General features: G+C 33.3%; 1 protein-coding gene across 1 annotated transcript; it reads right to left on the reverse strand.

The window, feature by feature from the left end:
* Positions 1-493: 493 nt before the first annotated feature.
* Positions 494-16,445, reverse strand: LOC134256761 (plexin domain-containing protein 1-like). Its single transcript, XM_062739429.1, has 11 exons — positions 16,324-16,445; positions 14,457-14,545; positions 13,830-13,958; positions 13,499-13,568; positions 13,230-13,352; positions 13,064-13,117; positions 12,443-12,507; positions 9,795-9,804; positions 2,705-2,800; positions 2,064-2,206; positions 494-739 (listed from the first exon to the last, which is right to left on the reverse strand). The coding sequence occupies exons 1-11, from the start codon at positions 16,412-16,414 to the stop codon at positions 671-673; spliced, it is 939 nt and encodes a 312-aa protein (XP_062595413.1). The 5' UTR covers positions 16,415-16,445; the 3' UTR covers positions 494-670.
* Between the last annotated feature and the right edge of the window lie 2,244 nt (positions 16,446-18,689).

The following is an 18,689-nucleotide window of genomic DNA, read 5'->3' on the forward strand; positions in this document are numbered from 1 at the left end:
GATTGTGCGAGGACTATTGAATTGGAATAGAAGTCCTCGTGTAATTTAAATCTATTAGTCTACATTTTTTATGTCAAAGTCTACAATTTTATTTCACAATGAAATTTAACTATAAGGAATTACTGTCTAGTTAGCTTTGCCCGTTATGCAAATTATCCAATTGATCGGTAAAGTTGACGAATGTTTTCTTATATACGGGAGTGCTATTGTGTTTCTGTGCTTGGCTACATGTAACCAAAAAGTCAAATACGGGCGTGGATAAAAGAAAGAATATCACATTCTTAGATTTTAATGACAAGTGCAAGCGCTAAAATTTATTCGCATTCCCACTTGGGTTTGCGCTAAAATACGTATGCGCCAAAATTTCTCGTTTAACAGTATATAAACAAAAATATACTGCAATTTGTTTAGTTGCTCTTCGATTTAGCAAAAAGACAACTTGAAAATGAAATTTCTTATGGAAACTCTTTCTATGTTCTTATTCAGTATTGCACAATAAGCACAACAAAGATTTCTAATACAAACAGTCTTGTTCGAGTAATAAATCAAAACCAGTAGAATATTATATTTTTACTTTAGGCAATAATTCTTTATACTTAAATGCTTTGAAAAAAAAAACATCGTAGCTATTATCCAGGGAACACTGTGGTGTCTGTATCATACTTTGTATTCATGGTGAAAGGGTGTTGCTTTCCGGTTCTTTCACAGGAGAATTGCACTTGGTTGAGTCATCAAATGCCTGAGAAACAATTTGATAAAACAATTCATTGAATCAAAACAAGTTCAGCCATTTAACACCTTTATTTCCTTGCAAGGAAGTTGGAGAGGTTTTACATAGTAACTTAATCGTGTAGGCTCGTTTGTGGGTGAGTTAGCTGTTAAATAGGATGTGACATAATTTGTATCGTTATTGATATCGAATGCTATTTGATTTATAGATATGTGCCTTGCAAGGGTATACCGGTACTCCGCTTTGTAGTGCCGTTGTTAGTCTTTAGTTCTAGTGTTTCTATAATCAATAATGCTTTGAGGCATGGTAGCGAAAAGTAAGACACCATCTGGCTTGAAAAATGGAAAAAATACCAGAAGACATCTATAGTTTTCGTTTATATTTTATTTTGCAAATGCAGATACAGCTTCATCTTCGCTAGCCAAGGGTTTCCGATCCGAAATCTACTCTATAACCCTTTGGCAGATTTTGTCCTATCAAAAGGGAACTTTTATTGCGCCGCCTATCGTTGCAATTGAGTTAAGTCCCTTGAAGCTCTTTCATATTTATCCAACGAAAATAGCCGTAACAGACGTGGATCATTATGAGGTTTGAAACAAAATGGCGACATCCATGCAATGTGATGTGGAATATAACCCATCACCTCATGCAGCTGTTGGCACACCTTAAAAGTGTTAGAAAATATCGTTCTTTGTGTTTTTTTTGTCAATAGTTTGACAATACTTTCTACATGTTGCTGTATCAATTATAATCAATGAGCCGTGACATTTGATTGGCTTAAATTGATGAACCTAAAATGCAGAACACTGACTTATGTGGTCCATCAATAATTCTTGAAAAACATATAATCAAAAGAATTTTTTTAACTTAATTACTCCCTTGTTTTTTTAGCATCTATCACGTTCTAACTTTCATCCCTTGTACATATTACTCTTCATTTGCATAAAACATAAAAAACATAAAAATCGTTGATTAGTAAAATCCTTGCGTAGACTTGGACTTCGCAGCATATCAAATTCGTTTGCGCGAGTTCTAAAATTTTCAGCCAAATATGCCAAGGGTTGTGGAGTAGATTTCGGATCGGAAACCCTTGGCTAGCTATGATGATACAGCTTTAACTGTGCATAGATTCTTATGATAGATTCGATTTCCCATATTTTGCAATTTAATTTTTTTTTCACTTATTGTTACTAAATAAAGTACTTTTAAAGAAAGATTTAACTTTGTAATTAAAAAAAAAATTGTATAAAATTTCAAAATTTCTAAGTCAAATAAATCAAATTTCTTAAAGATAATTGTGACAAATTCTGAGTATGTTGTCAAGACTCTTTACCTTTCTGTCACAATCTTGACCAAGCCATTCTTGTCTCAGCCAATCAATGCCATCGGAACATCTACCAACCATTGGACACCATTTACAATCAAACGAATCGTCTTGAGTTAAACAAGTTGCACAATCCTTGGCAATATTACAGGCTGTAAGCAAGTTTGAATACATGAAAGCTTAGAAGCGATTTCGTTTGAATATGAAACAATTTGATGTAAAACTAAAATGAAAATTATGAATTTGGATGCAGAATAGCAAAGAGGTTTTGCAAACAGTGTCATGGATTTTAACGGTGACATTAAGGTTTTATCAGACAAAAAGAAGTTTTCTTCATAGCTGTGTTTCATTATACTGTACATAGGGTTATTTTCGCGCCATGTTATTTTCACCCTCTTGCATTCGGAAACAAGTTTGCCCCGTTTTAAATTCGCCCAGAAAGATATTTGTTTAAGATATTATACAGTTTACTTTGAATTCGCCCCGTTTTAAATTCGCCCACTTCCGACGAGGGCGAAAATTAAACGGGGGCAAAACTTTCCCTGTATACAGTATATGATAAGGGTCCCAGTATGCTCAATAATTATATAATTTTGAGTTAAATGTTGATTGAACAGATATTTAAAACGGACATTTTGAAGAAAACTTACTCTTCAATGGGTCCAAAATGACGACTGTCCCTGAACGAACTAACTTAAAGTTGATATCCAAGCGGTCATATTCATATAAGGTTCTTCTTTTTACACCTGCAAAAATTACTTTTGTCATACCTTAAATTTTTTTTCCTATTGTTATGGGTCAGAATTACCCGAAATGCCAGCAAAGATCAATAACACAATTTAAACTTAACAATAATTTATTTACAGTAATATATAATAAATATATCAAACATAAAGTACAAACTTAGCAAGAATCTAAAAATACATACATCAGAGTGTCCGTTGCTGCACACAATGTCCCAGTGAAAATATATCCCAGTTATATCTCATTAGTGCTTATACGACAAAAGTCTTCACAATTATTGTATGCATCGAATTGACAGGGTATTTATACAGTATTATTAATCTAGAATATTCTAGAAATTGTTAAAACATGATATTACTGGAACGACCTGGACATACACAAAATTTAAGAATGTTCTAGATAAAATGACCGAACATGTTGACCACTCTGGAACGTTCAAGAAACTTAATGTTACTAATTATAAACATAATGAAACAATACACATCTCACAACACCTCCCCCCTTAAAAAGTTTGAATGTCAATGAAAACTTATATTATTAAAATAAAATTTATGTAAATTAATACAAAATCTAGTATGTTTACGATACTCTTGACAAGGCGTCTGCAATAACATTGTCTTTGCCTTTGATATGCTTAATTGTTATGTTGTATTCTTGTAACAACAAACTCCATCTAGTCAGTCTTTGATTCTTGTTTGACAATTTATGCAAAAATGTCAGGGGGTTGTGATCCGTATATACAAGAATTGGATGCAAAGTAACATTCAAATAAACATCAAAATGCTGTAAAGCTAACAACAAAGCAAGGCATTCTTTTTCAATAATAGAATAATTTCGTTGACATTTTGTAAGTTTCTTCGAAAAATAAGAAACAACTCTATCTACATTATCACTATGTTCTTGAAACAAAGCTGCCCCGATTCCAACATCACTAGCGTCAACAGTAAGCTTAAGTTGCTTAGAAAAATCTGGAGTTGACAGAACTGGGTTGCTCATCAGGATAGATTTGATTTTATGAAAGGATTTTTCACAGTCCTTTGTCCATTCAAAGTTAACCCTCTTTTGTAAAAGATTTGTAAGTGGACTAACTACTGAGGAAAAATTTGGACAAAATTTTCTGTAAAACCCAGCCATGCCCAAAAACCTCATTAATTCTTTCTTGTTTGTAGGAATCGGGAACTTTGCAATAGCTTCCACTTTAGCCATTATGGGTGTAACATAACCTTGACCTACTTTATGACCTAAATACTCTACATAAGCATGACAAAATTCACTCTTTTCAAGGTTCACAGTTAAATTTGCTTTAGCTAAAATGTCAAATAAAGCACGCATGATTCGGAGATGTTCATCCCATGTGTTGCTGTATATGACGACATCATCAATGTAGGCCTCGCATCCCTCAAGATCATGGAGAAGGGAGTGAATCATCCTTTGGAATGTAGCCGGTGCGTTTTTCATGCCAAAAGGCATTACTTTATACTGGTAAAGTCCATCTGGTGTAGCAAAAGCAGATATTTCTTTTGCTCTTTCTGTTAACGGTACTTGCCAGTAGCCTTTCAACAGGTCAAATTTACTGACAAATTTCGCATTTCCAATGTTGTCAATACAGTCATCGATTCTAGGTATTGGATATGAATCAGTTTTGGTAACAGAATTCACCTTTCTAAAGTCTGTACATAATCGGTAAGAACCGTCTTGTTTTGGTACAAGAATACACGGTGAGCTCCAATCACTTTTACTAGGTTCAACAATGTCATTGTCCAACATGTACTGCACTTCCCTTCTTAGGTACTGCAATTTTATTGGATTCAGACGGTACGGATGTTGTTTGATAGGCAGAGCGTCGCCAACTATAACATCATGACAAGCTGCATTAGTTTTCTTTGGAACATCCGAGAAGATTTGATGATACTCAATCATCAAGTTTTTAACTTGTTCTTTTTGGTGAATGTTCAAATGTCCAAGTTTAGTCTCCAAATTAGCCAAAACTTCTGAGTTTTTCAAACGAACACTCTGATTACAATCTTTCTCATTCATTTCTACACTCGTATCACTTTCAATACAATTTTGAACAGTCTTAGCATTGGCTAAAGTGGAAACTGGTTTTACAGAATTTCGGTCACACCTTTCAAAATACTCTTTTAACATGTTAATGTGACAAACCCGTTTCTCTTTACGTCGACCTGGTGTCTTAACTACATAGTTTACATCACTGATCTTGCTTTCAATTTCATAAGGCCATAAAATCTGGCCTGTAATGGATGACCAGGAATAGGTAAAAATACAAGAACCTTATCACCTGGCTTAAACACCCTATTTCTGGCATCTTTGTCATACCACATTTTCATCTGAGAATTCTTCAAATTTTCTTGTGCTAATTTACAAGCTTTGTAAAGTTTTTCTTTGAAATCAGACACATAATCTAAAAGATTAAGATCACTAGTCTCAGTCAGCCACTTTTCCTTCAACAATTTCAAAGGACCTCTAACTGTATGTCCGAACACCAATTCAAAAGGACTGAACCCAAGAGACTCCTGGACTGCTTCTCGTGCAGCAAATAGCACAAGATGAACCCCTTCGTCCCAGTCTTTTTCATATTGGTAACAATGGGTCTTCAGCATTGTTTTTAGGGTTTGATGAAAACGTTCTAGCGCTCCCTGGGACTCAGGATGATAAGCAGTTGATCTATATTGCCTTATACCCAACTCATGCATGACTTGCTGGAACAACCCCGACATAAAATTTGAGCCTTGATCCGACTGAATTGCCTTGGGTGCTCCTACAAAACTGAAAAACTTGGTTAGGGCCTTAACTATGCTCTTTGCCTTTATATTCCTTAGAGGTATGGCTTCAGGAAATCGAGTGGATGTACACATAATGGTAAGTAAATACTGGTTTCCAGATCTGGTCCTAGGCAAAGGTCCTACACAATCCACTAATACTCGACTAAACGGTTCTTCAAAAGCTGGAATGGGTTGGAGAGGAGCAGATGGTATCTTCTGATTTGGTTTACCTACCATCTGACAGACATGGCATGACTTGCAAAACTTCGAAACATCCTTTCTTAGCTTAGGCCAATAAAAATGACTCAAAATCCTATTATAAGTCTTATTGATACCTAAATGACCAGCCATAGGTGTATCGTGAGCTAAACTCATGACATCTCGACGATAAGCAGCTGGGACCACTATCTGGTGAACAACACGCCACACTTCATCTGGAGAAGCATCAGGTGGTCGCCATTTTCGCATAAGGATGCCATCTTTCATATAGAAGCATTCTCCAACTTTAGTAGCCTCTTCTGGTGGAAGTGCCCTCTTACTAAGTTGAATGATATCTGGGTCTTTATGTTGTTCAGAGAGTAAACGTTCTCGGCTGAGGATGTCCTTGCCTTTGCTAACTAGTGGATGCAACTCATCATCCTCACCACCAAATTTTGGTAACAGTTCTTTCTTCTCTTGCGTCTTGATATTGTGTGGTTCCATGTTTGTTTGAGTGCCATTAAGGTCAGATAAGAAAGTGTCATTCAAATCAATATCAACAGAGGAATTCGTCTCATCAAAGGCTTGAGTATGGTCTGCCTCCATTTCTCGTCTTCTGGCCATCGCTCTAGTAACAGCACAGGCTGGATAAATGTCATCATCTTCATCATTATACATGACATCTGGAGTGATCTTCTCACAAACTATAGGATCTGGTACAACTTTTCCACCAGCCAGATCGTTGCCTAACAACAAAGAAATGCCTGGAACGGGAAGAGTAGGTCGAACACCTACGATAACAGGTCCAGTAACTAAATCTGACTTCAAACTAATTCTATGCAGGGGAACATCAATGACGCCTAGCTCCACACCCTGTAATAAAACTGACCCACCAGTAGAAGTCTGCTCAGACAAAGGAAGCACGCCCTCTAACAATAACGTCTGTGCAGCACCAGTATCTCTCAAAATCTGGACAGGTTTTATTTCGCTAGAGTCACCGAGTGAAACAAATCCCTGAGACATAAAGGGCTTATAATCCTCCATAGAATCAATAGAACTGGACTGTGAACCCTGGACTTCAGGAGTGTCAGAACAAATCGAAACTAAGGCTTCTCTATCACCTCTAACTGCCGCACAAGCATGTGGTTGAGTTTTATCAAAATCATTTTTTCTCTTAAGTTTAAAGCATTCACTGATCAGATGACCCTTTTTCTTACAATAACTACAAGTAGGAAGCGACCCTATTCCAGACGATCCTTCAACACGTCCTGAACCGGACTTAAAACCACCTTGGGATGGAGACTGGGAACTTGTGAAAGACTGAGACCCTGAACCACTCTTTTTATATGTGTCTGAATTGGTAGAATTACTGCTAGTCTGAGATCTTGAAACAAAATTCTTTTTATGAGACAGAGCATAAGTATCAGATATGACTGCTGCCTCTTCAAGAGTTTTCACATTCTTATCTTCTAAATGTGTTTTCAAATCTTGAGGAACACATTCCTTAAACTCTTCTACCAGGATGACTTGGCGCAAATTAGCAAAAGTTTTATCAAGTTTCTTAGATCTAAACCAGTGATCGAATAAATCTTCTTTCTCTCGTGAAAATTCAACAAATGTTTGATTATCAAACTTTCTATACTTTCTGAACTTTTGTCTATACGCTTCAGGTACTAATTCATATGCTTTTAATATTGCTGCTTTGACCTTCTCATAGTCTGAACTCTCAACTACCCCTAGTGCAGAGTATACCTCAGCCGCTTTTCCAACCAGTACACTTTGTAACATTGTTGACCAAACATTTCGTGGCCATTTAAGATTCTCTGCTACCTTTTCGAATTGTGGAAAATATTTGTCTACAGATTTTTCTTGAAATTTTGGAACTAATCTGATATTTTTTGCTGCGTCAAATTCAGTTTTGACAACTGACGGTTCTGGTTGGTTCTGTAATTTTAATTTCTCTAATTCAAAGTTCATTTCACGCTCTCTTTCTCGCTCTTGTCTTTCTAATTTGTCTAATTCAAATTTTCGTTCACTCTCTCGTTCTTCTCTTTCTCTTTCTAATTTTTCTCTTTCAAATCGCATTTTCTCTAACTCTAATTGAAACTGATATTCTGCCATTTTATAAGAGCCTAACTCTGATTTAACTGTATATTCTGGAAGATCGTATTTTTCAAAGATGTTTTCTTCTACTAGTTTGTTTGCAACCTTAATTCTAATGTCTTGCTTTTTCTGAGAGGATTTAACATCTAACCCAAAATGCAAACCTAATGCGATCAAGTCATCCTTTTTTAACGTATCAAAAACCTGAACACTTCGTGAACTAAGAAAGTCTGTGACCGAAAACACCATGTTGATTTCTGCTGGCTTATAATTAAATTTAAGGTTCAATTATAAAAATTCTGATAATAAACTGCAAAAGTGCAAATAATTCTTGATCCCGGACGAGCCCCCAATTCTGTTATGGGTCAGAATTACCCGAAATGCCAGCAAAGATCAATAACACAATTTAAACTTAACAATAATTTATTTACAGTAATATATAATAAATATATCAAACATAAAGTACAAACTTAGCAAGAATCTAAAAATACATACATCAGAGTGTCCGTTGCTGCACACAATGTCCCAGTGAAAATATATCCCAGTTATATCTCAATAGTGCTTATACGACAAAAGTCTTCACAATTATTTTATATGCATCGAATTGACAGGGTATTTATACAGTATTATTAATCTAGAATATTCTAGAAATTGTTAAAACATGATATTACTGGAACGACCTGGACATACACAAAATTTAAGAATGTTCTAGATAAAATGACCGAACATGTTGACCACTCTGGAACGTTCAAGAAACTTAATGTTACTAATTATAAACATAATGAAACAATACACATCTCACAACACTATACAAACCTTTACGAAGAAAAGTCAAACATTCTTAATGTTTTGCTAAGCGGGCATAAAAAATTGATGTTGGACCGCTTTCGTCACAGAATGGGCGGAGCTTAATCTTATTTTCATTCGTTGGTGTTAAACAGCGACAGACCTGATGTGACATCACGGAATAGAGTAAACATACATGCATGTTTAAAAAATGAAATAAAATGAAAGGTATAACAAAACATTCATTAACATAGTTCTCGGTTGTTTTGTCAGACCCTCGAATCAAACTGTCTGCTTCTTGGGTCTGACAAAACGCATGTTGCCCTCGATCTCAGTCAATAAAATGTGTATATTATTGTTTTCTATACTACATTTTGCGAGAAAATAAGAGACGTTTTAAACTTTGTTCTAAATGATTTTTTTTATTTCTTAACCTGGTATGATCAAAATGTTTATGAAATAATAAACAATGGTATCATAAAAATGTTGATGAAATAATAAAACAATCTGTTTTTCAAAGTTTTCCGATCGGCAGCCCTGGAGTACTAATCCTGATAAGGAAAATCTTTTATTCTTTTAGACTGTTTGTTTTAACTTATTTGTTGTGGCTTATCTGTTATTATACCCCCGCTTGAAAATCGGGAGGGTATATATAGTAACCGTTATGTACGTCCATCCGTCCGTCCGTCTGTCTGTTACGCTTTGGGGTACCCATCTCTTATCCGCAACTCCTCTCATACCACTGAATGAAATTTGATGAAACTTTCACAGAATCTTTATTACATATTGCCATTGTGCACCTCCTATTTTACTTTTTGATCCGACACATATTTTGGGTTTCCCGGCGGCCACAGGAAAACATGGACTTTTTCACCAGTTATAAGCATATGGGAGGCGGGGGGTATCATTTAGTGAGCTCATCGCTCACAGTACCTGTAGTGCATAAAAATTTGAGAAGGCTAGTCCTATTTCCATTATATTTCCTAAATTCCATCCAAAATTTGATTATGTAGCGAAATGATATAAACTTACTATATGGGAATTTTTTCATTGATTTAAATTTCTCTTTATATTTGAACTACTAAATTTAAATGATGATTTTTTTTTATAAAAACTTGACATTTACCTAGACCAACCTACGCATATGATTATATGCAAGAATTTCTAAATGTTAAATCCGCGTATGATCATATACCAGCACTTCGAAATGTTGAATCCGACTCTAATGTTTTTATACCCCCCGCTTGAAAAGCGGGAGGGTATATAGTAATCGTTAATTCATTCCGTCCGTCCGTCTGTTACGCTTTGGGGTACACATCTCTTATCCGCAACTCCTCTTATACCACTGGATGAAAGAAGATTGATTTTATATTGTTTAACGCCGAGTCGGCAATTTTTCAGCCATATTTCGGCGGGGATGAAAGAAGAAGGTATGGTTTCCATACAAATTTTGTCCTGTGATTTTCTAAAAAATGAAACTGGTGTAAAAGTTGAAAACTCATGCTTTTTAAATAATTGAAATTCAATGCAGAAAAATCATACAAGTCATTTTTCTCACATGTGTTTTTAAATACTAATTATGACGTCATAAACATGTGCATTTTCCCGTATTTTCTTAAAAAGTTGCAGAAGACACCAATTTTCAATGGAATTTTCTTTCAGATAACATTGTCCACAGGCATCGCCCACAAAGATCTTGAGATATGTGATTTGTTATTGAATTTTGCACAAAATATCAAAAAATTAAAGTGGGCGACGGCTGTGGACACTGTTTTCTAAAGGAAAATCACCCTTGAAATGTGTCATTTTGAGGCTTTTTCTGCTGAAAATAGAGAAATGCTTCACATTAATGACGTCATATTTGCAGAATGGTAAACCTTCATGCCATATTCTTTCCTGATTTATCAGAGTCATTTATTTATCTAATATTTAAGCCAGTTTTAAAACTTTTTGATATCATTACATTTTTAGGGCGCAATAAAGCTAAAACCATACCTTTTTCTTTGATGAAACTTTCACAGAATCTTTATTACATATTGCCATTGTGCACCTCTTATTTTACTTTTTGATCCGACACATATTTTGGGTTTTTCCATAGCAAAACATGGACACTGCCATTTATACACATATGGGAGGCGGGGGGTATAATTTAGTGAGCCCTTGCTCACAGTACCTCTAGTTTATGACTAGGTTTATATGTTATTAAAGTGATGTGTTTTATCCTAGTTCAAGCAAATTTTTTTTTCTTAAAAACTTATACGTAGCCTGCATCTTACACACATTTTTGGGGGGATAGGAAAAAGTGTGTGTTAACAAATATATAATAACATGAAATAAAACAAATCATCATCAGAACTAACTAAAGCAGTAAATCAGTGTCGCTCCAAGGGAATTCCATACATATAGATAAGATGGTGAATAGTGAATTGAAAATGGCCGGTTAAGAGAAAAACTACATTCCTTTTTAAATTAAATTTAAAAAGATAAGTGTTCAGTGCTTGCTATTTGCCTTAAAGATATCAGTACATGTCCGAAAATTCAAAATGTCTATTACAAAGAGGCTGTTCAAATATTTTTAAACAGGTCGAGACCACTACATTTTCTGACTTCAGCATAAATTTGCGTGAAATTAGCAATCTGTTTACTTTACCTACTGCTGAATGAACCGCAATGCATTGTGGGCTTCTACAAGTACCCATCCGTGTTGAAAATAAAGGACAACTTGAATTGTTCCTTGGAAACTTATTTTCAAACTTTTTTTGAGATTTGTGAAAGAAATATTTTAAATGATGTATGATCTTTCATTTCTATGCTCACATTTACAAAATTTGCTTTATTAAACCTTATATCAACTTACAATACATCGGCCTAAAACATTGTTTAAAGAAACGTAGGTGCTATCGTGTCAATAAAACATTGAGTATTTTGCACGTGATATATGTGTACATAGTTTTAGTAGGTAGTATATATAGGTCCTTGGTTTTAGACAGCAGGAAAAGGTGTGCAATTATTATGTAACACCTGAATATTACAGAAAGTGTTTGATGTACATGCAACCGTCAAAGCGTTTGTACGGAAGTCGAAGCAACTATTAATCATCTAAAATAACTCCAATATTAACTGTGAGCATGGAACAATGTCTTTAGAATATAATCTTTCAATTTCGGTCTTATAAAGTGGTAAAGAAGCTCTACAGTTTTTCCGGTGATGAGTCAAATATTGTGTAGTAAACCACGAGTCGCCATTGAATCGTAAACACGTAGTAGACCGTCATGCTTTGTGGACGAAGCCATCATCACGTGTTAAAAATTGCCTACCATATAAGGTAGTGGTCTCGACCTTTTAAATGAATTACTCTTTTGGTACCATTTAGCTCTGTTGCTAATAGTTAAAATCCATAACTTTACTGAAATGATAAATCGATAAAAGAAAAAAAAACCCAATAGATTTAAACCAAGGCCCTACATACTCATATAAGTATTACTTAAAAAAGAGTTGCTGTTCACTTGTTGTTTATAATATCATTATTACTAATACCTTGTCTTATATTATAAATTCTAGACACACCCACTTTTAGGATGATTTCTTGTGTCAATTTCAATTTTAATAAAATTTAAAAAATGAACATTTTTTTCATGTACGAACAAAATACATTTTAAACTTTTAAATATTTGATTAATAGTCATTGACATCAAAAATTGGCTTGTGAGGGCCAAGTAATTACTATTATAGTTTAACAATATCAGCAACTTATATAAATATATTATATTTTACCTGTTTGTACGCAAAATATATCGTGCCATTGGTGTGAACTGTTGTTTGAAAATGGAAGGGTTTTGCTGAAAAAATTATAAATTTGTTTCATGGGGCTTTTTAATAAAGAGAATCAAATGTTTTTATTTTACTAACGTTTCAATGGATAAAAATCATATCCAATCACCGACTGTACTAGATTCTGAAGTTGTGAACTAACAATTCATATTAATAGTTAATTTATTCTTCACACATTGAAATGACAACGGATTTCTCGTCATTTTCTGATCAGGACAAGGAGTAAACGGCGGGTTTAATTGGTAAGCAGGGGATGCTCACTCCTCCATGACAACTGATCCCATCTCTATTTTTTAAGGTTTCGGATTTGCTCTGCTCCTGATTTGTATAGTTTATTGGACTTTTCATGTGGAATTTTGTTCGTTTCCTTTAAATGTATATATCACGAACGATACAAAAAAAATAGTAGTAGTATTTGATTTTCAGTTTTTTTTATATTTCAATATACATTATATTCGATAAATGAGACTTTATTTTAAGTTTGGATGTGTATAATTTTCAAGCGATAAAATGCAATATATGAGAATTAAAACGAATTTAAACTATAATAAAGTATGACCTTACTGTCATTCTTGTCTTGGAGATAAACATTTTGCCATTCAACTACAAATCTATTACCTGTAGAAACAAAGACAAATTATGATGAATAAGACATTTGCACATTACTTTGATTCGAAAATTAAATGATACATGCTATGTGGCTTAATATTTCAACGACAGGTGGACACACCAGAATCTTTAAAGAGAATATTTGAATCCTCATTGATAGTTGGATCAAAGTTTGCCATCAGTGGCGCAATATACTGTGTGGCTGCGAGATACTGATGTGGAAATTGGGCCATGCTTAAAAATCCTGGAACAAAAATGTATACAGAATTGGTTTAGAGATTTGAAAAATTCGTAATTGTTTAAGTAAAATGTAAATTCTATTAAAAAAGTTCTGTTTAAGATTATATGCACCAGCCTTTTAAAAATTGATTTGACAATACAGTCTATTACCTGAGTTGGTTATCATCATCCTGGCTATATTATTGCCATAAAATCTGAATTTATCTTTCAGGTCAACTTGCTGCAAAATAAATGAGATGTCGCATATATTGTATTCAACATGTTTAAATTTTGTATATATAACCTCTTCATCATGATATATTAACAATGAGTTTGCAATGATAGCTTTTCGCTGTAAACATGTACATGTACATGTATATTGTTCTGCATTTAACTGAACAAAATCATAAAAAAATAACATAACATCACTTTGTTGAGCTTCAAATTATTTTCCATAACCTGAGCTGACTAACAACCCTAAGGAACTTTGTTAGATGCTTACAATAGCCTTTCTATAGCCCTTTACAATAGTTTTATGTCCGTTTGAATTGTTCAGGTCCTCCCAGTATTCGTTGAAATCAGGAGTATTTGTCATTACTTTTGATGTGTAATATCCATGATTCTTGATTACCTGTAATAATTAATAATAATTTCCAATGTTTGTGTATCAGTATTAAAGTAACATAATAAGTCAAAATCATTAGCTTCTTTTATGATTGTTGTTTCACAAGAAAAGATTTATGTGAAATATTCAATATTGCGAATATTTAAAAAATCAACTACTTTTTAGTAAAGCAAGATAGGAAAGAACTTCATATTGTACATGATAATGTCATTGCTGAAAATAAATAAATCCATGGCTTAATTATCATTGTCAATGTAAACAAAATTAAGGCCGAGCGCCCGTTATTTTGAATGTAAAAATTGTAAACAATATTAAACTAAAAGTATAAAAACTGTTAGGTTGAAATTATTTATTTTATCTTTATATCAAATACCCAGAATTATATCAAAGTTTGTTTCTTTTACGTGGCTCATTTTCGGTGTATCGTGGCGTTTTGTTAGATTGTGTTGTGGTATAAGCTTTATTGTCAACGGTACGGAATGTACCACTGAAAGAGTTACTTACCTGTCTTTTCTTTAACATATGGTGGCTTTTAAATGACGTAACGATTTCACCTTCACTTGACTCGCCATTTTGCAAATTATAGGGCACATCTAAAAAACATAGCATTCTGTATCCCATTTAAGTTTTCGTTCAGACCATTGCATTCTTTGTGTTCATCATTAATTAACAGCTTAAGATTGAAAACATTTACTACTTGTAGTAAATCAAAGAATTTAAGAGATATATTTCTGGAGATATAATTCGGAATTTTGTTTTTAAAAAGTCAACAAATGAATGAGTAAAATCATGTGCTAGTTTAATACTTTTATTTATGTACAGTATGAGCTACAAAGGTCTTTTTGAAATAAATGTTTCGAATGTGAAAGCTTTACCGACGGCAAACAGACAGATGTTTCAAAGCCAAAGTGCCGCTTTACTGTGACAGAGCTATTAATATGTTATTTACTTGCCGTCGAGCCACCATATGTGATTTGTTATAAAGATTTATAGATAATATCCATATGCTCTTTGTTCTGTACCAGACAGTTGTAAATTAAGAATAGTTAGCTTTGGGTTGAAAAAAGGCCAAAAGTTCAATGATCCTTCATTGGTCATTTGCATACGGGGTTTATACCTCTCAAATGTGTCGATATGCAAGGTTATGCTCTACGTTTGAACAATATCTAAAATGAGGCAAATTATTGACAAATTGCTGAAACGAGAATATCTGGTTTAAAGTAATTATTTCGTTAGTTCTGTGGTCAATGCCTTTGTCAGCATATACAATTTATTTCTTTTTTTAAGTTAAAGGCTGACTGATATCCCGATAATGACAAGAAGCACACGGCGGGTGTGACCTGTCAGCAGGGGATACTCACGCCTCTATGGCACCTGATCCAACATGTTTTGGAGGTCCATGTTTGCTCTGCATCAGCTGTGTGTTATATAATGAACTTTTGAGCTTGAATATTGATTGCTATCTCCGTATATTTAATTCTTTTTCAATTAATTTTACCAAAGGAATAATAAGTTGGTTTACTTTCTTTGTTTTCTATCTTTGGGGGGCCTGTAATCACATGTTAGTAGGGGGCCGAACTCAACGTTCAGGTAATTGAATGTTCCGAGGAGTGCATTTCTAGCACTTGAGATTAAATGCAGCTACTAGGGCATTACTATACATACATTACTGATTAAAAGTTTTTTTTTAAGTCATTTAGAATTTAAAGTCAATTTTTTCTTATATAGCACTTTTTGCTGGAACATAAAATTGTATTTTTTCTTTTGTGTCTGTCTCATCGCCAACTGCACGGACCTATGCTGTTACCTGTGGAAAGCGGAAAGGAATACCACTGCTAGAGTTCAATTGCTATTCAATTTCCAGCTGTGTTTGAAACAGACTGGATATAAAGACAATCTCCTTTATATTATATATTATTAAATTTGTCGTATTTTGGCTCAATTGTTTCATACACAATAATGTCAGTGACATCAGTTTTTAAATTTTGGGTAAATGAGTGATTTTGCAGCGGTTGATAATGATTAAGTTCAGAAGGACAATGGGGGAAATTGCGTTATATACTTATTTAATGATGTTCAGTGGGCCTTTGCTAATTATTGTATTTGTGTTTGTGTCAATAAAATATTTTATTTGTATATTGAAGAAAATTTTTACTTTTTCCTTCTTTGGTCAATATAAAAAAATAATTTTCTATCTTTGAAGCAATTCACATTTACGCAATTCATGTCAAATATTTTTATCTATTGACAATATCAATCATTGATATCAATCTTTTCTTTAAAGTAGAATAACCCTATGAAAAGCCTCATTGATAAAAAAAAAAGCAGATTTCGATAATATTTAATTTTCCATAAATAGAAACAGTCTTACCTTTTTGGAAGGTGAATTTAACCTGAGAACATACAAATACATGTAATATCAATGTTATTTTGACGTTCATAATATACAGATGAGTCGCCATATTGTTGTTGTAGTATCAGTTTCCAGCAGGATTCAACACAACTGCAAATTCGACCAACCGCACACAGATATAAATACAGTTGTGATGACTTCAAAAATTAATATCACTACAATCGAATTTTAAGGACATAATTTAACAAAGTTGACAAAATGCATTTTAAAAGCCCCTCTTAGTATTGACCTTTTGTGTATAGTTATCATTTGAACTTTTGATCTGAACGAACATGACTTATTACTGTATGATTTACTAGTAATTATGCTTTAGGGCGACAGCATTATACAGTTTACGGAGGAAGTGAAAGTTAAAATTTAAATGATAACAAAACCTTGCATTCATATGAAATAGAATTTATTCAAAATCTTAAACAAGATAAAATAAAAAGCGTTAGCTTTTCCTTCAACATGATATGCACAAATGTACACGCATCGACGAGGAAATATTTTCAAATTCCTGATTTATTAAGTCAGATTCATAGGTGGCAATTGTACTCATCACTAAATATGAAGAGGAGGAGAGGCAAGAGTATCATTGTGCCCCTCATCCATCTTTTGTTGTAAACCTGAGCACGGTGGAGATCCTTTAATATATCCCTAAAATAAAGAAGAATACGATCAGTTGGATTATCAAATATCTACTTTTTTTATTGTCAAATATTTAATTTGGCAGACACTACCCTTTCCCCTAAGTTCATATAGATTGGCTGAAATCACATTATATTTTATATTATTCAAAGCAAAAAGAAGTTGGACTTTGAGATTGAATACTGTTCGTTATCTCCATATCCTTCATCTGATGTGCTGATAGTAATTCTTTTATCTTATATATTCTATCATGGTTCACGGTGTATATTTATTTGAATTCCGTAGGTAGGAGGAGGTTTCAACACTGTGGATTTTCGTGTTCAAGTTTCAGATCCAGAGATTTGTACAACATCAAACATTTACAAAGTACATAGACAGTGTCAAGTTGTTATACTGTTCCTTTTATTTTCGCTTTATAAGCAATTTACAAGTACCCTATTAAAGTAAAAAAAAAAAATAAGCAGCCCAAGGTAGCACAAAACATTTTCAAAAGATTTTATTGGTGTTGTAAAACGTTTTTTTTTTTTTTTTTTACAATTTCAGACTAAACATTTTAAAAATATTTCTAAAACATTTCCTTTTCTTATTATAACATTTTAAAAACATTTATAAAATTTTAAAAGAAGCTTTTAATAAAATCCTTTTGGAACATTTTTCTAAAATATTTTTGAAACGTTTTAAAATTGATTCAAAAGGTATGTTAAGCTTTCAAATATACTTAATTTTTATAGAACGTTTTAAAAAACGTTCTTAAAACATGAAACGAAACATTCCTTTTCCATAAATCTGAAACATTGCATGAATACGTTCCTGAAGGAACATTGTCACACTGTTTTTGATACATTCTCAATATTGTTTAAGGAACGTTTTTCTAAAATGTTTTTGAAACGTTTTAAAAATGATTCCAAAATTATGTTTACCTTTAAATATTATTGATTTTGCTATTACATTTTAAAAACGTTCTAAAAACATGAAATGAAACATTCCCTTCTGTTAAAGTGAAATTTTGTGTGAAATTGTTTGTTTAATTAATGCTTGATTTATATTATCTTAATCTTGTTGATTTGTAGTAATTGCTCTAAGCTACAGACTGCAGTGATCTGTTTATGTGATAAGGTCTTGACCGCTCATTAAGATTTGGCTGGGAAATTTAGCTCTTGTATCAGCATTGATGACTTTTATATCACCCGAGTCTCAGGGGGAATGAATGTCCGAAGTGCTGGCCATGAGAAAATGCAGAATTCATTGTGTTCACAATCATGACAATTAACAGGTTAATTTAGCAGTGATCGACAGTCTGTAGGTTGAGCAGTTCTTAATATTTAGCGTAGAACTTGTGTGTTTAATTAGTTACTCAGTCGGGTCCTGTGTGTAAAGTGTTACATGGGAATACAAAATAAACTTTGTCGGAAACTTTGGGCGTTTTTATTTAAAAACAGAAAGTTTTGGTGTAACACCTTCCCATAAATCTGATTGTCGCATATTACCTTTCTGAAACATTTGGAAGGAACATTGTCAAAATGTTTCTGAAACATTTTAATATTGTTAAAGGAACATTTGTCTAAACCAAAAAAATTGAAACGTTTCAAAAATTATTTAAAGGGTGCGTATAGCTTTCAAATATTAAAGATTTAATACCGCGTTTTAAAAACGTTCTTTAAACATTAAATGAAATATTTTTTTCTTTAATCGGA

The sequence above is a fragment of the Saccostrea cucullata genome, unplaced genomic scaffold (assembly GCF_032062105.1).
Source record: "Saccostrea cucullata isolate Sc308-1 unplaced genomic scaffold, CSIRO_AGI_Scuc_v1 ctg3862, whole genome shotgun sequence".
NCBI classification, from domain to species: domain Eukaryota; kingdom Metazoa; phylum Mollusca; class Bivalvia; order Ostreida; family Ostreidae; genus Saccostrea; species Saccostrea cuccullata.

Bases quoted from the DNA above. Each gene is read 5' to 3' on its own strand.
- LOC134256761 (XM_062739429.1), bottom strand. From the start codon at position 16,414: ATGGCGACTCATCTGTATATTATGAACGTCAAAATAACATTGATATTA. The intron at 13,118-13,229 runs GTGTGTCCACCT...TTGTTTCTACAG, and splicing joins TATTCTCTTTAAAGATTCTG to GTAATAGATTTGTAGTTGAA. The intron at 740-2,063 runs GTAAAGAGTCTT...ATTGTTTCTCAG, and splicing joins GTCAAGATTGTGACAGAAAG to GCATTTGATGACTCAACCAA.